General features: G+C 38.9%; 1 protein-coding gene across 5 annotated transcripts in view; it reads left to right on the top strand.

The window, feature by feature from the left end:
- Positions 1–21,398, top strand: part of radil2b (Ras association and DIL domains 2b) — an 83,118-nt gene that overhangs the window by 46,609 nt on the left and 15,111 nt on the right. For all 5 annotated transcript variants that reach the window (XM_061908777.1, XM_061908779.1, XM_061908780.1 and 2 more), the window contains 2 exons: positions 7,435–7,702; positions 19,299–19,471. In XM_061908777.1, coding sequence (XP_061764761.1) covers positions 7,435–7,702; positions 19,299–19,471 — 441 coding nt within the window. The remainder of the gene's footprint in view (positions 1–7,434; positions 7,703–19,298; positions 19,472–21,398) is intronic.

Genomic DNA, 21,398 nt, shown 5'->3' with positions numbered 1-21,398 from the left:
CTTATTATCTGGGTGACTGCCAGCAGTCATTCAAGAGAATAATAGTGTCTCTATTGTCTTCTTTGCTTTATGACACGGGTCTTAAATGGCTCTTAAAATGGCAAAAGATACCGATCCCAGAACCATGTATATCCCAGAACCATGTATATCAAATATTTCCGGATGATTCAACCGCCACCCGCCCGAATCTAATTAAAATCTATTTTTTCGTCATGTCAACCGCCCGACCCGCGGTTTATCCGTGGACTCCGATGATGAGACCGCAAACCGCGCATCTCTAATACAGATGAACTTCCCTGGGACGGTTTCTCACAGTTTGTGCAGAAATTATTTGGTTATGCATACCAATTGTTGCAGCAGCTGTCCGGCTGGCTTGTCTCAGACTATCATGGAGGTGCACCTGCTAGATGTGACGGTCCTGGGTTGTTGTGGTTACATGAGGTCTGCAGTTGTGAGGCCAGTTGGATGTACTGCTAAATTCTCTGAAACGTCTTTAGGGATGGCTTATGGGAGAGAAATGAACAATCAATTCACGGGCAACAGCTCTTGTGGACATTTATGCAGTCAGCATGCCAACTGCACACTGCCTCAAAACTTGGGACTCCTGTGGCATTGTGCTGTGTGATAAAACTGCACATTTGACACAGTTTTATTGTGGGAAACCGAAGGCACACCTGTGCACTATGCAATAATCAGCATCTTGATATGCCACACCTGTGAGGTGGCATGGATTATTTTGTCAAAGAAAAAATATATTACAGTAATAAAATATAATATTTGAAATTAAATGTTATTTCATTGCATTTACTACTATTACTACTACTAATAATAATATTACTATCAATAATCTGTCCATATCTAAATTGGATACAATTGTCCAAATACTTCATAACCTTTCTGCCACCACCGACCTCAATGCTCCATTCCACAAACACGGTACAGAAACAAAAGTAGGTAATCATAATTATGATATGATTACATTGCTGGCATAATAGCTCATCAGCATCAAATGTCAAAGTCTCAAATTTCATGCCCATTAGAAGCCAGTGAGCAATTCAGTGAAATGACACGGTATCTCTAAAGTGGGCATAATAGCTGCTGTCTTTCAAGCTTAGAACAAACATTATCTTCCTCGTGCATGAGAACCAATTTATTATCAAAGTGCCAGTGCTTCATATCCTTTCTTTCTCTGAGTTTACCTGCTATTATGATTTATCCTGCATGATATTCTAGACATATCCCTGACCACACTACATCTGTAATTTTACATTTCTGTATGTCAAAGCCCAACCATAGCGAAGCAGTATTTTATAGTCCGACATAAGCTTGTACCTTGTGTTAAAAGCACTGGTTTGGTTAACATGGTAAGGTTAGCATGTCCCATAGCATAGCTAGTATCGCACGCCCAGTTTTATTGTAGAAAAGTATGGAATGAAATACCAGTATATAATAGGGTTGACTGGCAAAAAGAACTACTGTACAGTGTGGCATTCTGATTGTCTGTCATTGCATTGCATATACACATATAAGTGTGTGCATGTATATATATATATATATATATATATATATATATATATATATATATATATATATATATATATATATATATATGAGATAGGCGCCAGCAACCCCCGCGACCCCAAAAGGGAATAAGCGGTAGGAAATGGATGGATGGATGGATATATATATATATATATATATATATATATATATATATATGAATACATACACATACCCAGAGAGAACAAATGCAGAAAGACCCCGAGTCAAGGAATCGAACCCAGGACCTTCCAGTTGATATATGTGACGAAAAAAAAGCAAAAACATATTGGTCCGCTGTAGAGGTGAGAATCTTCGGGCACCTCACGGTTCAATAACAATTACGATTCAGGGGCTACAATTTGATTATAAATCGATTATTTAAATATCTATAAATATGTTATTCTATATTAATATATTGCCTATTATTATTATATACTATATTACATTTGATTCTTAATTATGTCGATTAATGTCTACATTAAACAAGGCTCCTCCTTTGGCTGCTGATGAATGCAGTTATGTGACATTTTAGGTTTTTTTCGGATGTAATGCGCACAGCATACACTGTGTATGTATGTATGTATATATATATATATATATATATATATATATATATATATATATATATGTATATATATATATGTACATACATATATATGTACATATATATATATATATTCGGGGTGGGCAAATTAATGCGTTAATTACGAGTTAACTCATCAATCTATTAACGCCGACAATTATTTTATCGCACATTTGCGTATGTTGTTTACATACTTTTATTTTGTTAACGCCTTTTCTTAAAAAAAAGGCGTCGCCCGGATGTACTTCAGCGTCGAGGGGCTCCTGGTAAAGATGGAACATTTGGCAAAAATACCGGACAATTCTGCAAATTTCATGGCTGGCTTACGACCGCCAGATAATTCTGGATGTGGATAGATCGGGCTGTTTTGGACTGAATGACGCGTGCTTGCTAGACCGGCTATCTATTATGGGAATACTTTGCCGGCTACATCCAGCGGCCTGTGAAGCAGCGGAGTATATGTGTTGTCTGTCTATTTATCAATAATGCAGACGAGGAGTTTTGGCTGAGTTCTTAACGTTTACTTTCAGAGCGTGCATATCACAACATACAAGATACCGTCATGGCGACACAACCTATACCGGGCTACCGCGCATGCTCGTCACTCCTGTTGCATGCTGGGTAGGGTAGTTCTTTTTTCCCCTGGCTCATAACATCACAATATAGTACCATGTATATGCGTTCAGTTTATCAAAGCACCAAGCAAACAATCGGAAAATTCCCATCATATCAATTCCTAGATATGGTCATAAATATTTTAAGTGCACTACGCAGAATAAACACAACATTATTAATATTGCTACTATGGATAATTTGATCAAAAATTCCCTAAAACAGCCCACTACCTATAATATAGGTTTTTTAAACATAAGATCCCTGATTAAAAAAATGTTTCTGCTGTTACTTCAGAAATTGCCTGTTCAGATGTTATGATTGTGGCTCAGAGATTTGTATGTAGATTATATTTATTTTCCATAACAAACAGGATAACTTAAATACCCTGGCAGTGGCAATAAGCTTAAATGTTTGTATTTACATTTTTTGAGTTGATTTTCATAAAGTATGCTATTTAACTGCTACTGTTTAACAAGGACTGATTTAAATTGTGTTTGCACAACAAATTTTTTGTCGCTTTTGTTCATATGGGAGAATATTCCAATAAAGGTGCATTACACTCTACTTTTGAATTCATTATTGGGCTTTGCGTATACAATGCAGTTAATCGTGAATAATCTGAGAAATAGTGCGATTAACTTCGATTAACATTTTTAATCGTTGCCCAGCCCTAATATATATATATATATATATATATATATATATATATATATATATATATATATATATATATATATATATATATATATATATTTGACTTATACAAACTGTTACTATAATGGCCCACAAAGGTCAGCTATAACTGTGATGTGGCCCTCAAAGAAAACGAGTTTGACACCCCTGCCGTACAGCGCTGCCTTAACCTAAGGAGGGTTAAGGAGGTTCAACACCCCACTCCCCCACCACCAACCTCACCCGAAAACACAATTTGATTTAAAAAAATCTGGATTTTACTCAAGAGAACAGCAACAATACAAAAATATCACGAATTTTAAAACAATTTGTTCATGAATAATACATATCAATCAATCAATCAAATTTGTGGGTGACTGGTGCAATGGACGTCGAGTGGATCTAGTTAATAGATTAATAGATTAACTAGTTAATAGTTATAAGTTCCTCTGCGTAATTGCCGCATGCATGTCTGTGCTAGTGTAATATAAGCCAACTTCAAGTAAAGTGCTGTTGAATCGGGTCACTGCCTGTGTTTTTAGCTGAGCGGTATTATGCTGGTTTGTGATTGACAACTATGAACACCAATCATTGCATTCAGTCTTCAAAATCGGAAGCCCCTGATTGGGTGGGGTCCCTGGGCTTCAGCCCAGGTAAGCCTGTGCATTAAGTCGGCCTTGCGGCCATATAGTGTTGCAGTGGTGTGGTGCATACTGTGGGTTTATGTTTTAAACTTGGATTGTCAGACAAACCTCTGGCATGCTCCTGCATAGGATCAGGTGATTATGTGCTGCTACTGTTTTCAATGGATTTTCCTGTTATATTCAGGCTGAAGGAAAAGGGGATGAAAGGGCTTACGTTTATTTCGTTTCTCTTGAGCTCAGCCTGCAGGAAGCACTTACATATTGTACTTTACCGTACACACACACACACACACACACACACACACACACACACACACACACACACACACACACACACACACACACACACGCACGCACACACACACTCAAATTATTGTACGAACCCCGTTTCCATATGAGTTGGGAAATTGTGTTAGATGTAAATATAAACGGAATACAATGATTTGCAAATCATTTTCAACCCATATTTAGTTGAATATGCTACAAAGACAAGATATTTGATGTTCAAACTGATAAACACTTTTATTTCTGCAAATAATCATTAACTTTAGAATTTGATGCCAGCAACATGGGACAAAGAAGTTGGGAAAGGTGGCAATAAATACTTTAGGTATTTTTTGAATTTTTTGTTTGTAATTATTTTTTAATCTTCATTATTTACTGCTTTATTACAGTATGTCCCTCTATACAAATGTATTTATTTATTTCAATTGATTTTTTCATTTCAATTTCTTACACACACTTGTTATTTCATATGTTGAACAGAGGGGGAGCATCTTTAAAACCGACACAGTCAATTTGGAAAATCTCTCCTTTTTGGGACCACCCTATTTTTGATAGATCCCAATGGTTTTCTGTATTGGGACCAGGGTTTCGGTCCTATCTTGTTCACAGGTCCTCATATGGAAGGTACTTTTCCTTGTTCATGTCTCAAGAAGGGTTGCTTCCTTTGGACTAATTTTATATGTGTGCACACGCTTCCTGCGCGCACGTGGTGATGAGACCGGGTGAGTGACCGCCGTCAACACCAATCATTTTATCTGGGCCAGTAAAAAAAATGTTTGACTTTGTGATTGTGAAAAATATAGACAATGGTTAAACAAATGTTTTTTTGTTAAACATCTAATGATAACATAAGCTAGTCGGTGGTGTTGTTGTTATATGTTTTGCTTTCAAAAGTATTGCTGTGCGAAAGTTGCAAACAGCCCCTTTAAAGGCCTACTGAAACCCACTACTACCGAACACGCGGTCTGATAGTTTATATATCAATGATGAAATATTAACATTGCAACACATGCCAATACGGCCTTTTTAGTTTACTAAATTGCAATTTTAAATTTCCGGCGAAGTGTCGTGTTGAGAACGTCGCGGTAGGATGACGCGTCCGTTTGACGTCTCGGGTTGTAGCGGAGATTATTTTCCAGCCCAATCCAAGCTTTAATCGCATAATTACACAGTATTCTGGCCATCTGTGTTGCTGAATCTGTTGTAATTTGTTCAATTAATAACGGAGAAGTCAAAGTAGAAAGATGGAGGTGGGAAGCTTTTAGCCTTTAGCCACACAAACACAGCCGGTGTTTCCTTGTTTAAAATTCCAGAAGGTGAAGCTTTACTATGGAACAGAGCGGTCAAGCGAACATGGATCCCAACCACATGTCAACCGGCAGTTTTTGGTGAGAAAATTGTGGTAATAAGTCGGCTCTTACCAGAGACATCAGCGGAGCTTCCGTCCTGCTGCAGCTGCGTGACTTCCCTCAGAGACACTCGCCATCAACACACCCGTGGCCACACCCCTCCGACTTTCAGGTACTATTTAATCTCACTAAAACACTAGCAACACAATAGGCAGGTAAGGGATTTTCCAGCCTTATCCTAGTAAATGTGTCTAATAACATCTGAATCGCTCCCACTGCAATCGCCTTTTTTTTTCTTCTAGTCCTTCACTCTAAATTTCCTCATCCACGAATCTTTCATCCTCGCTGAAATTAATGGGGAAATTGTCGCTTTCTCGGTCCGAATTGGTCTTGCTTCTGGAGGCTATGATTATAAACCATGTGAGAATGTGAGGAGCCCTACAACCCGTGACGTCACGCTTTCATCGTCTGCTACTTCCGGTAAAGGCAAGGCTTTTTTATTAGCGACCAAAAGTTGCGAACTTTATCGTCGATGTTCTCTACTAAATCCTTTCAGCAAAAATATGGCAATATCGCGAAATGATCAAGTATGACACATAGAATGGACCTGCTATCCCCGTTTAAATAAGAAAATCTAATTTCAGTAGGCCTTTAAAAAAACAAAGATATAAATCAGAAATGGCTGATCACATACTTACTCAGTATCGGACAAAAATTGTCCGATACTGATCAGCAACTGATCAAATGGCATATCCCTTATCAGAAGTTATCAGTACTTATTGCTTTTTTTCACTGAATACTTACATAATGGAGTAAATATTTTGATGACTACTTTTTCCTATTACCATGAGTTATATTACTGTAAAGTAACTGTACTCTGACTTGAGTACAATTGTTGTCTACTCTACCCTCTTTATTTCAATACACAACAATCCCATTTGGTGGTTTTTAATGCTGCAGCAAGAAAAACAACAGGCGCCATTAATGACAAGCTGGGAAAAAAATGTTGATACACACGGATTTAATTCAGACTTGTGGGAAGACTATGTTTATTTGCCTATGATGATGAATGCAGTTTTGTCCGCGAGACAATACAGGCCACGTATAAATGTGGTAAATCCAGAATCGAGCTTGGTTTACTGATTGAATTCTTGCAGCTTGGCTCCACTGGGCGACATTTTCCAACCAGAAAGATTGCAAGATTACTGTTTTTTTTTCCTATTTTCATTGTTTCACATGTGATGGTAGCACTGGCTGTCTACTTGCACTCTGCCCTGAGCTTTTCAGTAAATGTAAAATGATCTGCTTAGGATGGATTCCTTCAGAACTCTTCACTCAGCAATCTTGTTGCAGCACTAAGCCAAGCCCACATGAGGCATATTCAGCTTTTTTGGGGGAATGTGGATTGAGTGCCAGTACTGGCCTTGGAAGCATGGTGGGCGTAAGAGTGAGATTGCTAGGGTATGGAGATGTCTGCGTACAATTAGCCCAAACAGAGCTGTCATTGTCCGGCCTTACTCTGTGAGAAGCAAGGATCTTTCAGCTGTGAGGAAAGAAAAACCCCTAGTTTTTTGCTGATTCCTCTGGTTTTCTCTGTCTTCAATTAATAATGTGGCAGTGTTAAAAGAAGAAAAGAAGTCGCACAAAGTTAACTTTTACGACCCCACATTGTTTACCGTTGGAATGAATCACATACAGTAACATGCATGCGCAGTTGGCTCACTTGTATACTCTGTACTACTAGGTCCTCTACCCCATCCTGCCGGTCGTTCTTGATTGCAACCCATTCATGGAGGGTCCCGATCCACCTCAGGGGACCGGCGAGGATGTTTCGGTCCTGGGTGGAAGCAGGCTGAAGGTCCCTGATGAGATCCAGCAGGTTGTGGCGGTCCTGACAGAGACTCAGAGGCTCCTATCAGACAGTCAGCTCCACCCTGAGATTTCCACACAGCTCATTGGATTCCTTTTCTACTTCATCAATGCATCACTCTTCAACGTACTCATGGAAAGAGGTAAATAAGCTCCCTCACATACTTAGGCAATTAAATATACAGTGAACCTTGATATACAGACTTAATTGGTTCTTGAACATCGTTAGTAAATAGTAAAGTTTGTATCTTGAAGCAAATTTTTCCATAAGAAACAAAAGTAAATATGAGTAATGGGTTCCAGCCTTGACAAAAGTAGACATTTTAGTTAGTTTGTATACTATGAACACAAAATAAAGCGCTGTACCAAGGGGTCTCCAAACTATGGTGGATTTGGCCTGCCAGCGTCCACAATCCAGCCTGTTGGATGTACCAAGTTAAAAAAAAAATATATGTGAATAAAGCAATTTAAATCTGTCCTGTCCACCTGCTCAGGCAAATCATATTGTTGATGGAGATGTGCATGTCTGCTGTTATAAAATGTTGGATTTATTTAGTGTTTGACGCAGCCATACCAGCCCAATAGGGGATAGAAAGACGAAAAAGAAGGGGGGAAATACCAAAACACACACACATATATATATATATATATATATATATATATTCAAGATTCAAGATTGTTTATTGTCATATGCACAGTTAGACAGTTTGCTGTACAATAAAACTCTTACTTTGCTAGTCCACCCTTCAACAAGTCACACAGTACTTAGCTAAAAATAAAAAATACAAATGTATATACAAGGTACAGCAAGTAACATAACATTATTGCACATTCTGATTGACAGCCGAAAGTATAAATATGGAGGTGACCTTGGGTCACAGCAGCAGTCAGTATATATATATATATACATATGTGTGTGTAGTCATGGTTTATCCTTTATACTGTGCTCAAAACCGGGGTAGAGCCGAATATACATTAGGTCAGACAAAACACAGAGGCTATATCATCCCTACAAGCCTGTTTCACAGGTTTCCCTGCTTGTCCGGGGGTTTTATAAAATCCCCTCAAGAGCAATTTGTTTAACCCAACATGGCCATTGAGTAAAAATGTTAGGAGACCTTGCGCTATACAGTAATGTATGTCAAACAGACATAACCAGGGGTTAATGGATCAACTTTCTATTTATTCAAAGAGTCAAAACAGCAACAACAAGCTGAACGGTCCTCATTTTCAGCTGCCATGGCCCCACACTCACACACACACACACACACACACACACACACACACACACACAGTCACAGTCACTATACCTGTGGTGCACTCAGTTTTAAAATCACAAAACTTTTTCCCGTTTAAGCAGACTGCAAGGCTCTTTCTTCAACATCTGTCCAGAGTTTTAAGATAAAATCTTCAGTCCGTACGGATTACGTGGAATTAAGGTTAAACTAACTAAGCCATCTAAAGCAGTTTAGTCTAAGTAAAGAGTTGGTGTGGGTGAGTGAGAGAGAAAAGGGAAATATGGTAAGTATAAAATGAATAAAAAATAAACAATAGGTACTTACCGACATTAATTCTTATCAAATGTTTTGTCCGGACAACATGCTACAATGTAAAATTGCAAACATGGAAAGAGAAATGACATCTTATGTGGTATGGTTTCCAAAACCATAATTGATTGGTTAATGAAACGCTAACCGGTATCCCCCCATTGACAGAAACGCCCAGGCTGCAGGTGAACCTTTCTCTTTTCTGTGGACTCATTTTGAGCTAGCAAAACTAGAAAATGTTTGAAAAAGGCTAACACTTAAAAGCACACAAAAAAAACAATTAGCACAGACGTCGAAGTTGAAGATCGATCAGTCCGCCCACAATGGATTTACTGCAGGGCAGAAAATGGCTACGCTGCGAGGCTCACAATGGGTGGATGAAGCGTTTCTACACTGAGACAAAGTTTGTGTGGTTCGAAATGGAAAAGTTGAAAGGTCAACAAATCAAACTTTCATTGTAATAGAAACTTTCTTTGACACGACAACTCAATAGCGGTGCAGTAAATCTACAACTGTAAACAAACTTATTATCTTGACCAGCACAAATAACTGCCTTGTGGTCTGCCATTGTTTAGTACTGTGTCGTACGCATGTCTGCAGTTCTAAATAATAATGGTGACTATTTCAAAAACTTCCCTTTTGAGGCCCTGTTTTTGAACTTTGCGTTTTTAGAAAGGCAGTTGTTGTGTTCATTGTCCTAATATGTGGCATATGTGAATGGTAAGGACACACAACCTCAGGTGGTGACACAATAGGGGGGAAATAAGTCATCTTGAATATAATAATTATACCAAAAATAGGTATCCCCTAAAATTGAATGCAAGGTCTAGTTTATATATCTACAAAAAATTTTATTAGCAAAACATTCCCCCCCTCCACTGCGCCCCCTTCCCCCCTTCTCCTCCCACTGATCGGTACCTGCTCGCTCACTGTAAGGTGGAGGGGACGAGGAAAAACGTGATATTTAGCACGAGAGGTGAGGTTAAGTAGGAAGATCAAGGGGGCATAATTTCTCAATGAAGTGGATGTGGTAAAAAAACAAAACACCAGCATTGTAACATATACCTATGTTATAAATAGTTTTGCATGTAGTGATTCATATTATCAATCAATCAATCAATGTTTATTTATATAGCCCCAAATCACAAATGTCTCAAAGGACTGCACAAATCATTACGACTACAACATCCTCGGAAGAACCCACAAAAGGGCAAGGAAAACTCACACCCAGTGGGCAGGGAGAATTCACATCCAGTGGGACGCCAGTGACAATGCTGACTATGAGAAACCTTGGAGAGGACCTCAGATGTGGGCAACCCCCCCCCCTCTAGGGGACCGAAAGCAATGGATGTCGAGCGGGTCTAACATGATACTGTGAAAGTTCAATCCATAGTGGCTCCAAGACAGCAGCGAGAGTCCCGTCCACAGGAAATCATCTCAAGCGGATCAGCAGCGTAGAGATGTCCCCAACCGATACAGGCGAGCGGTCCATCCTGGGTCCCGACGAGCGGTCCATCCTGGGTCTCGACTCTGGACAGCCAGTACTTCATCCATGGTCATCGGACCGGACCCCCTCCACAAGGGAGGGGGGGACATAGGAGAAAGAAAAGAAGCGGCAGATCAACTGGTCTAAAAAGGAGGTCTATTTAAAGGCTAGAGTATACAGATGAGTTTTAAGGTGAGACTTAAATGCTTCTACTGAGGTAGCATCTCGAACTGTTACCGGGAGGGCATTCCAGAGTACTGGAGCCCGAACGGAAAACGCTCTATAGCCCGCAGACTTTTTTTGAGCTCTAGGAATCACTAATAAGCCGGAGTCTTTTGAACGCAGATTTCTTGCCGGGACATACGGTACAATACAATCGGCAAGATAGGCTGGAGCTAGACCGTGTAGTATTTTATACGTAAGTAGTAAAACCTTAAAGTCACATCTTAAGTGCACAGGAAGCCAGTGCAGGTGAGCCAGTACAGGCGTAATATGATCAAACTTTCTTGTTCTTGTCAAAAGTCTAGCAGCCGCATTTTGTACCAACTGTAATCTTTTAATGCTAGACATGGGGAGACCCGAAAATAATACGTTACAGTAATCGAGACGAGACGTAACAAACGCATGGATAATGATCTCGGCGTCTTTAGTGGACAAAATGGAGCGAATTTTAGCGATATTACGGAGATGAAAGAAGGCCGTTTTAGTAACGCTTTTAATGTGTGACTCAAAGGAGAGAGTTGGGTCGAAGATAATACCCAGATTTTTTACAGAGTCACCTTGTTTTATTATTTGGTTGTCAAATGTTAAAGTTGTATTATTAAATAGAGGTCGGTGTCTAGCAGGACCGATAATCAGCATTTCCGTTTTTTTGGCATTAAGTTGCAAAAAGTTAGCGGACATCCATTGTTTAATTTCATTAAGACACGCTTCCAACTGACTACAGTCCGGCGTGTTGGTCAGCTTTAGGGGCATGTAGAGTTGGGTGTCATCAGCATAACAGTAAAAGCTAATACCGTATTTGCATATGACGTCACCCAGCGGCAGCATGTAGATGCTGAAGAGTACAGGGCCAAGGACCGAACCCTGGGGAACTCCACACGTTACCTTAACATAGTCCGAGGTCACACTGTTATAGGAGACGCACTGCATCCTATCAGTAAGATAAGAGTTAAACCATGACAGGGCTGAGTCTGACATACCAATTCGTATTTTGATACGCTCTAATAAAATATTATGATCGACGGTATCGAAAGCAGCGCTAAGATCGAGGAGCAGCAACATAGATGACGCATCAGAGTCCATCGTTAGCAATAGATCATTAGTCAATTTTGCGAGGGCTGTCTCAGTCGAGTGATTTGCCCTGAAACCGGATTGAAAGGTTTCACATAGATTGTTAAACGCTAAGTGCTCATTTAGCTGCTCTGCAACAATTTTTTCGAGGATTTTCGAAATAAAGGGAAGTTGAGACACCGGTCGGTAGTTTACCATGAGGTCAGGATCGAGGTTAGGTCTTTTAAGGAGAGGATGAATAACCGCTTTTTTGAATGCAACGGGAACAGTGCCCGAGGAAAGTGATAAGTTTATAATATTTAGCACTGATGGACCTAATAATACAAAAAGCTCCTTGATACGTTTCCCAGGAAGTGGGTCAAGTAAACATGTTGTTTGTTTTATTCCATTTACATGTTGTAACAATCCTTCTAATGTTATTTCATCAAAACGAGAGAAACTATTTTGGATATTTGCAGTATCCGCCGTATATACAATCGTATCAGTGTTACTATAACCCAGTTGTAGCTGGGACCCATTGTCTTTAATCTCCTTTCTAATAAGTTAAATTTTCTTATTAAAGAACTTCATAAAGTCATCTGCCGAATGGGTGGAGCTACTGGAAGGAGTCCCTTGTTGGCTTAGCGATGCTACTGTACTAAACAAAAATTTTGGATGGTTTTTATTAATGCGGATGAGATTTGAGTAATAATAAGTTTTAGCTAAGGTAAGCATGCGTTTATAAGTTATTAAACTATCACTCCATGCTTGATGGTGCACCTCAAGTTTAGTCGTGCGCCATTTGCGTTCCAGCTTTCTACATAATAATTTCTGAGCTCTAGTTTCTTCAGTAAACCATGGCGTACGCCTTTTTGGAGCCTTTTTTAACTTCAGCGGTGCTATACTATCAATGGTTTCGCGCAGGGCGTTGTTAAAGTTGTTAGTGAGGTTATCAATAGAGCCCACATACTTTGGGAACGGTGCCATTACCGAGGGCAGTAGGTCCGCAAGAGTCGTCGTTGTGGCAGCATCAATGTTGCGGCTGCTATAGCAGTTATTATTATTATTAGCTTGCCGAACATGAGTCTGAACTTCGAATTTTATAAGGTAATGATCGGACATTACTTTAGTATACGGGAGTATCATAACTTTGGAAACGGTGATACCTCTGACAAGCACTAGGTCTATCGTATTACCACTGCGATGCGTCGGTTCATTTATTATTTGTGTAAGACCACAGCTATCAATTAGTCTGGAGCGCCACGCACGGTGGGTCCAATGGGGTATTCATATGGATATTAAAGTCCCCCATTATAATTATATTATCGGCGTGCGTCACTAGATCAGCAACAAACTCTGAGAATTCACTAATAAAGTCCGAATAGGGCCCTGGGGGGCGGTAGATAACGGCCAGGCACAGAGGCAGAGGTGTGGCAGACTTCATAGAAAGCACCTCAAACGATTTATATTTATTATTTAAGTTAGGACTAAAGTTAAAGTTTTCGTTGTATATTAGTGCGACACCCCCTCCCCTTTTGAGGTGACGGGCAATATGCGCATTCGTATAGTTAGGAGGGGATGCCTCATTTATCGCAAAAAAGTCGTCTGGTTTAAGCCAGGTTTCGCTAAGACCGATGACGTTAAGGTTGTTGTCTCTAATGACCTCATTGACTAATAACGTTTTGGGAGACAAAGATCTGATGTTTAGAAAGCCCATATTATAAGTAGTGGGCTGTTTTAAGGAGTTGTTGATAAAATTATCCGTAATAGCAATATTAATAATGTTGCGTTTATTATGCGCAGTGTACTTAAAATAATTACGACCATATCTAGGAATTGATATGACGGGAATTTTCAGATTGTCTACTTGGCGCTGCGATAAACTGAACGCATCATAATTTGCCACCTCAGTAGAACGCATGTCTAACTCTGACGTAGTCATAGACACAGTAGAAAAAACATTTTGTGAGTTGTGTATTATTCTACGAAAATTGCTATGTGTACAGGGATCATCCAGCCTGGCGCTGGCTAGTTCTAACTTAACTGACTCCATACCCAGGCTAGCAGGCTCTGTAATTGCCTGTGACCGGGCTTGCTCTAGTGCAGTTAGTCAAATGTGGCTCAATGCGAAGTCTATGTTCCGAGACAAGAGGATAGCGCCTTCCTGGTTAGGGTGAAGGCCGTCTCTCCTCAGCAAGCCAGGTTTGCCCCAGAAAGAGGGCCAATTATCAATAAACGTAAATCCCTGTTGTCTGCAGAAGCTATCCAGCCACTTGTTAAGAGAGACTAATCTGCTATATCTCTCATCATTGCCTCTCCCAGGCAGGGGGCCAGAGACAATTACTCGATGCCTGGACATCTTTCTGGCGAGATTACAAGCCCTGGCTATGTTTCTCTTTGTAATCTCTGATTGTCTCATCCTAACGTCATTGGAGCCAACGTGTATTACTATATTCGCATAACTAGTGGTGCGGTTAGCCTGCCGTACGTGTTTACTAGACCTGTTGCGAGTTAGCTCCCTAAGATTAGCTTCAATGTCAGGTGCTCTGCCCCCGGGAATACACTTAATTGTGGCTGGTTTGCTAAGCTTTATGTTTCGGGTGATGGAGTCCCCTATGACTAAAGTGTGGTGCCCGGTAGACTGGGGTGTAGGACTAGCTAAAGGGCTAAATCTATTATGCGTCTCAACCGGTACACCGTAGCTTGTAGGCCGGTTAGGGCTGCTACAAGCTGGGCTAGTTAGCTCGCTACAGCTAACGCTAGCAGATGTGTCCGCAACATCTAAAGTTACGAAATTACACTGCTCTAACTGGCGGACACGGCTCTCTAGCAAAGCCAACCTATCCATGAGTAAAGTGCACAAAGCGCAGGAAGCCATACTCACAGAAACTTTCCGTCGCCGAGTGGGGTGCCAGCTGTCTTCGGGAAGTGATGGTCACGGTGGCGGTGCTATTGATTGGTCTGTTATCAGCAAAAAACATCGGTTTTCATGCAAAGTCTACTATACAAGCAATCCTACAACACGTCCAAAGCTAGTCAGTTAATATATAAATGTTCTCAAATAAGCACACAAGAGTGGGCTTTTCTTCTATTTTACTGAAGTACAGTAATTTAAAAAAGGTAAACATGGTAGGCCATTGGCAGGCGCTAGCAGTTACATAACAGCTAAGCACACAATAACACACAAGCTAGACATTTGTATTAAGTTTCCTTTATCAAACAATATTGCAATATGAAGTGTCAAATAATCCTAGTTGCATATTACTTACATGTACAAAGTCTGCAAGGCAGAAGCGTATTAGAAAGTATTCAGTAACAAACGTGTTTACATCATTCAACTTACTGCGTCATGAGCTTAACCTAACAAATTATTGTGGCCACCAGGTTTCGCAAAAATGCAAATGCGACTCAACTTCAACTTAAAGACAGCATAAGTCCATTCCAAACATTTTAATGATAAGTAGGTTATTGTTTTTTATGCCTAGCATTGTTCTCTATTTGAGGAATTGCACATAATCAAGCCATTCCAGGCCACAAAACAATAGAAGTATGTATGATTAGTGCTTAGATCAGATCAATATTTGTATCAACAAAACTCAATACTCAAAGCTCCAATATTGGTTTTGTGTTAAAAGGGAAAAGTTCTGGCAGGACATACATTAATACAACTTTTGTTTAGTATTTATTTTTTGTATATAGTTTTTCCATAGTGTAATTGCATTGAATGTATAGTTGGTAGAAACTGGTTATCGAAATTGTTGGATGTTGATTTTTGTGTCCTATTATCTACTTATTTACAGGATTTTTGATCGTGTGGTCAAAGTGTTTATATTGTTTTCCACGGTTTTTTATATTTATTTTTCATTAGCACGTAAATTAGGTGACCTGTTGTTTCAGAAATGCATGACAATTATAAAAGCAACGCTATTTTGTTTACTGTGTGTAAATGCCGATTGAGGGGGCATCAAAAGGCCAAACCACATGCAAACAACCCCTGCCTGGACTTGTGCTTTCATAAATGTCCTTTTAAAATAAACGTAATTAATACCTGTGTACCATGGGTGTGTTTACATATTCCTTTTAAAAAAACCCAACCACAGTCAGCTCAATGTGCATGTTTTACACATGTATGTACATACAATGCTCCTTTTCCACTGCATAATATTTACTCAGCTTGGCCCGGATTTACTTGCTTGCGATGCATTTCCGTTTGTAATGTGCACATGTGTAATTCATTCTCAATTGCTCTAAGACAATAAGGGAAGCCGAGCTTCCCCTGAAATGTCAAAATAATAATTATAAGTGGTCAAAGGCGTACTTTTGTGTTTACATTTCATTGACTACATGTGCGCTAGAATGAGTGCCAACTTTTGGTCACATGCAAAAATAATAAAATCTAGCATCCTTATATATTTTATCTGTCATTGGAGACTGTACCTGTGTTTACAGAGGAGCTGAAAAATAGCTTTTGCTACTTGAAAGACCGGAAGCTGCCATTGGTGTCAGTTTCTATGTACAGACATTGGAAGCCATTGGAAATGATACATTTTGGACTGGCTGACTCATGTCAACATAAGCGGTTGTAGATATAATCCAAATCGAAACAGATAATAGCCATTGCTTACACATTTACTTGTGACTTTGGCTATACATATGGAAAATGTATAGTTTGTCTCAATTGGAGGGTTATCGAAACACATCACTATGTTGTTGTTTTTTCTTTTATTTCCGTGTAATCATTTGTTGTTGTTGATTTGTTTTGGGGATTTTACTTTTCTTTTCTTTTTTTAAACATGTCCGCAGTACATATTTACAAAATAATATCCTATCTCAATTTAATGAGGAGATACTAAAATACCACATATTACATATAGTCCAAAGCTGAAATAAACTAGAATTGAAATAAAACAGCCTCTCAAATGCACATAAAATGGTAACACGTTGTATAACATATTGCATATATATAAGGGTCATCTCTGCATATTTTTTTATCCTTTTCTGGATAGACATTTAATTTGAGAACATAAGCAGCACCCTCATTAACACTATTACTTGTTTTCAAAGTTAATGCAACATCGTGAAAAAGGTTGGACCACAGATGCAAAGACAGCCCTAGCAGACATAAGCAATAAAGTTAGTTTAATGAAGATTCACATGGAGTGGGAATTGTTTACTAGCTCAAAGGCTCAAACAACAAAAAAACATCTGGGAGTAGATTAAGAACAAAATATCCAGGTGCACTTGACAACACAAAGCCTAATGGAAAAAACTAGGGAACAACCATAAATAGAAAGAAAAATACACCGTTCAGCCAAAAAGGTGGGAAAGACCGAACAACAAGGTCCTAATGAAGGCAGGACAGGAAAGATGTATTCAAATTAACTGCCGAGTAGAAATAGGTCTGGTGAAATACTGTTCATACATCGGAAACTAGCAACAGTTCTCTCTGACAAAAAGGGTGTCAAGTACGATTCTGTGTCTTCTTCCTGCAGCCACAGAGCTCATTGCGTTATTTTATACAACATAACTGGGTTATGTATAGGGATGTCAAAAATAATGAGAATAACTTGTGTGATTATTTACAAAAAATGATCGCCTTCATCATGTATAGTTGCAGATTATGATTAATCACACAATTTATTTTTAGCGCACATGCTCCCTTACCTTAACTCTGAATAGTTACCTGAAAGGTGGCGTGGGTTGTTATACGGTTGGTGTTCAGGTCAATCTGTGACCTCTACTGTTGAGGTAGCAACTTACTGACTTAAAAAAAAAAAAACTCAGACGGGACTTCAGATAAATCTGCCCCAAGAGGTACAAGCGGTAGGAAATGGATGGATAGATGGATGTTACCAAGTTTTGAGACAATAAATGACGTATATTTAACTAAAACCTTAAAAAAAAAGAATTCTGTATACCATTTTGACAATACAATTGGATTTGTGTTGGGGTCTTCTTAGAGGTTTATTTAAATTATACAAACAAGCAATTTACTGTGAATAATCACAAACCATCCATATTTAAAAGTGTGATTTATATGAGTATTAAATGTATCATTTGACAGTGCTAGTTTTGTACTGTTTGATTTCTAAAAAAGTAAAAAATAAATAGGCTGATTCTACATCTTTTCAGTGAAAAATATTTTTTACATTTCTATTCCTTCTTTCTGTTTTTTCTTGTTGTACCTGTCCTAAATAAAACCACTAAACTAAAAGAATGCCCCTGAAAGCCGAACGGCTGCAGGTGTGGCTCATTGTTCTGCCCAACACCTGAAGTGACGTCATCCAGGGAGGAAATACAAAAAATGTACAAATTGGAGGAACCAATAACACTTTGAGAACAGAGCAGAAAATATGGAACAAAACAGTTATTCTAGTGTGTTATAGCTCTTTGTTACTGTTAAATATTATCATTACGAGTATTTACAGAGTGTTTGATTTATTTTCACACTTGCATGACCATTAAGAGGTTAAAACTTTTGGTATACAATTTTACCAGATGTTAAGAGGTAGCCTAAAAGTCGACTTCTATTTGTATTATGGTAGAAAATAATTGTTGGAAAGTCCTTGTAATGTTCCACTGAATCACATAAAATAATGGATGCTAAAGTTGCAAACGCCCTCATACAAAGAAGCCTTTTATGTCAGTCAAACCGTGTCATGACGCCACTCCTGTTCATCACAACCTTAGATAAGAGGCTTAGAAAGAATGCATTTTGTGCTGGAGCTTTGACAGTGGGTTTGTAGAGCACACAAAAAAAACCATTGAAATAAAGAAAAGAAGGTTTTGTGCATGACAAGGGGGTTAAAAATCAGATTGGTCCACAGGATAATTTGATATCGATTGATTGAAACTTTTATTAGTAGATTGCACAGTACAGTTTATATTCCGTACAATTGACCACTAAATGGTAACACCCGAAAAAGTTTTTCAACTTGTTTAAGTCGGGGTCCACGTTAATCAATTCATGGTAACGCATCAACATTATGAACCGGTATTATTTTTTGAGTGGATTTACTACATCTACTTAGCATATGGTCTTAACATGATGCAGTATCATGCACAAATAATTAACAGTATGCTCCATAGGGGTGCCTGGATTACCAGGAAAAAAGTAGAAAACTGCAATAAAAATTGCACCACTGGAATTCAACCCTCTATCACTTTACATTTGTTTGCATTTATGCATTGGATATATTCACTGTAGACTTTGAGAAACATGAAATACCTCTGCCTTTAAGTCTTTGATGTGTTTGAACTGTTGTTTTTATGCTGACCCAGCGGTTGTCTCATATATTCTGCCTTGGTTGAATCAAAGACAGATGCGCTTCTAAATATTACAACTCGGTCATAAAACTGCCGCTCACTAAATCGTCCCACTTACAGTACGTCCTGACTAATTTCAAAGATGACTTTCTCTTGATGTGTTTGCAGGCTCTGTGCCAGGTTTCTATCAGTGGTCTACAGGCATGCGCTTATGGACCAATCTTGACTTGCTGCTGAGCTGGGCCCAGACAACTGGATTGGGAAAGCTGGCTTCTGCTCACATGCACACTCTCTCATCTGCAATAAGTCTTTTAGCTACACCTAAGAATCGCTTGCAACAGGTAAAAAAAATGTATGTAAACCAGAAACTGGTTTATTTGGGTTAGGGTCAGGCTGGGCGATAATGGACCAAAACTGATATCCCGGTATTTTTAGGCCGAGTGGTGATATACGATATCACCACTTGGTTAAAGGAACTGATTTTTTTATTTTTTTTGCCTACCGTTCAAAATCATTATGAATGACAAGACGACAGATGGATTAAAAAAAAAAGCATTTTAAATACTAAATAAAAGTCCGCTCACAGCAGAGCCAATGGGAGCTACACTATTAAAATAAAATCTGATAAATAATCATTCAAAAAGCAGCAACAATTCTCCGTTTACATTTCGTGACTTGAATATTAACCAAGTGTTAGTGATATTGTTAATATAAACACTAACACAGACAAACCATTTACAGCGGTGCCGTGATCAGTTCCGTGGGTCCCTAAGTTTACATCATCGAGTGGTCTGCTGCTTTATTGCTATCTTGCTCCCTGTAATTTTATTGTAGATTTTACATCATGCCTCTCACCTGAAAAGTAGCTGGCTGAAGATATAATCCAACAAGTTGGGACACTTTAACAGCCATTTAGGATCTGGACCTGGTAAGAACGACACAAAAAGACACTCTGTCCCCCTGCGCCCCCACCCCTTTTCCTCGCAAGGATTATGAGACATTTTTCACCTAAATGTGAATAAATGAACATCCCAGCAGTCTGCATCCTAATGACAGCCAACCTTGTACAGTAAGTGGTGTTTTATTGTGTTTTTTTGGCTCTTGTGTAGTCTGCTGAGAGTTAAATAATCAGTGATGAAAAAAAAAGCAAACACTGTGAGTATTATTGTTAAATTAAATATTAAATGTTATTATAAATGTGCCTGTTACTACATTACTTAGATTCGCGATCAAAAGTTTACATACACTTGTAAAGAACATAATGTCATGGCTGTCTTGAATTTCCAATAATTTCTACTAGTCTTATTTTTTTGTGAAAGAGTGATTGAGCACATACTTGTTGGTCACAAAAAACTTTCACGAAGTTTGGTTCTTTTATGAATTAATTATAGGTCTACTGAAAATGTGACCAAATCTGCTGGGTCAAAATTATACATACAGCAATGTTAATATTTGGTTACATGTCCCTTGGCAAGTTTCACTGCAATAAGGCGCTTTTGGTAGCCATCCACATGCTTCTGGCAATCTTCTGGTTGCATTTTTAACCACTCCTCTTGACAAAATTGGTGCAGTTCAGCTAAATTTGTTGATTTTCTGATATGGACTTGTTTCTTCACCATTGTCCACACGTTTAAGTCAGGACTTTGGGAAGGCCATTCTAACACCTTAAATCTAGCCTGATTTAGCCATTCCTTTACCACTTTTGATGTGTGTGCTGGGGTCATTGTCTTGTTGGAACACCCAACTACACCTCCGGGCCGATGATTTTAGGTTGTCCTGAAGAATTTGGAGGTAATCCTCCTTTTTCATTGTCCTATTTAAAGCACCAGTTCCTTTGGCAGCAAAATAGGCAGAGAGCATATTACTACCACCACCATGCTTGACGGTGGGACGGTGTTCCTGGAATTAAAGGCCTCACCTTTTCTCCGCCAAACATATTGCTGGGTATTGTGGCCAAACAGCTCAATTTTTGTTACATCTGACATCACATGGACAAAGATAAGACCTTCTGGAGAAAAGTTCTGTGGTCAGATGAAACAAAAATTTAGCTGTTTGTGACCACAATACTCAGGAGTATGTTTGGAGGAAAAAAGGTTAAGTTAAGTTAAGTTAAAGTACCAATGATTGTCACACAAACACTAGGTGTGGTGAAATTTGTCCTCTGCATTTGACCCATCCCCTTGTAACTTTTAATTCCAGGAACACCAAACCTACTGTCAATCATAGTGGTGGTAGTATTCATCATGCTCTTGGTCTGTTTTGCTGCTA

Source organism: Nerophis ophidion, linkage group LG08 (genome assembly GCF_033978795.1).
Source record: "Nerophis ophidion isolate RoL-2023_Sa linkage group LG08, RoL_Noph_v1.0, whole genome shotgun sequence".
NCBI lineage: Eukaryota > Metazoa > Chordata > Actinopteri > Syngnathiformes > Syngnathidae > Nerophis > Nerophis ophidion.
Note: the sequence above shows the minus strand (reverse complement) of the source record. Positions and strands in the feature narration are given on the sequence as shown.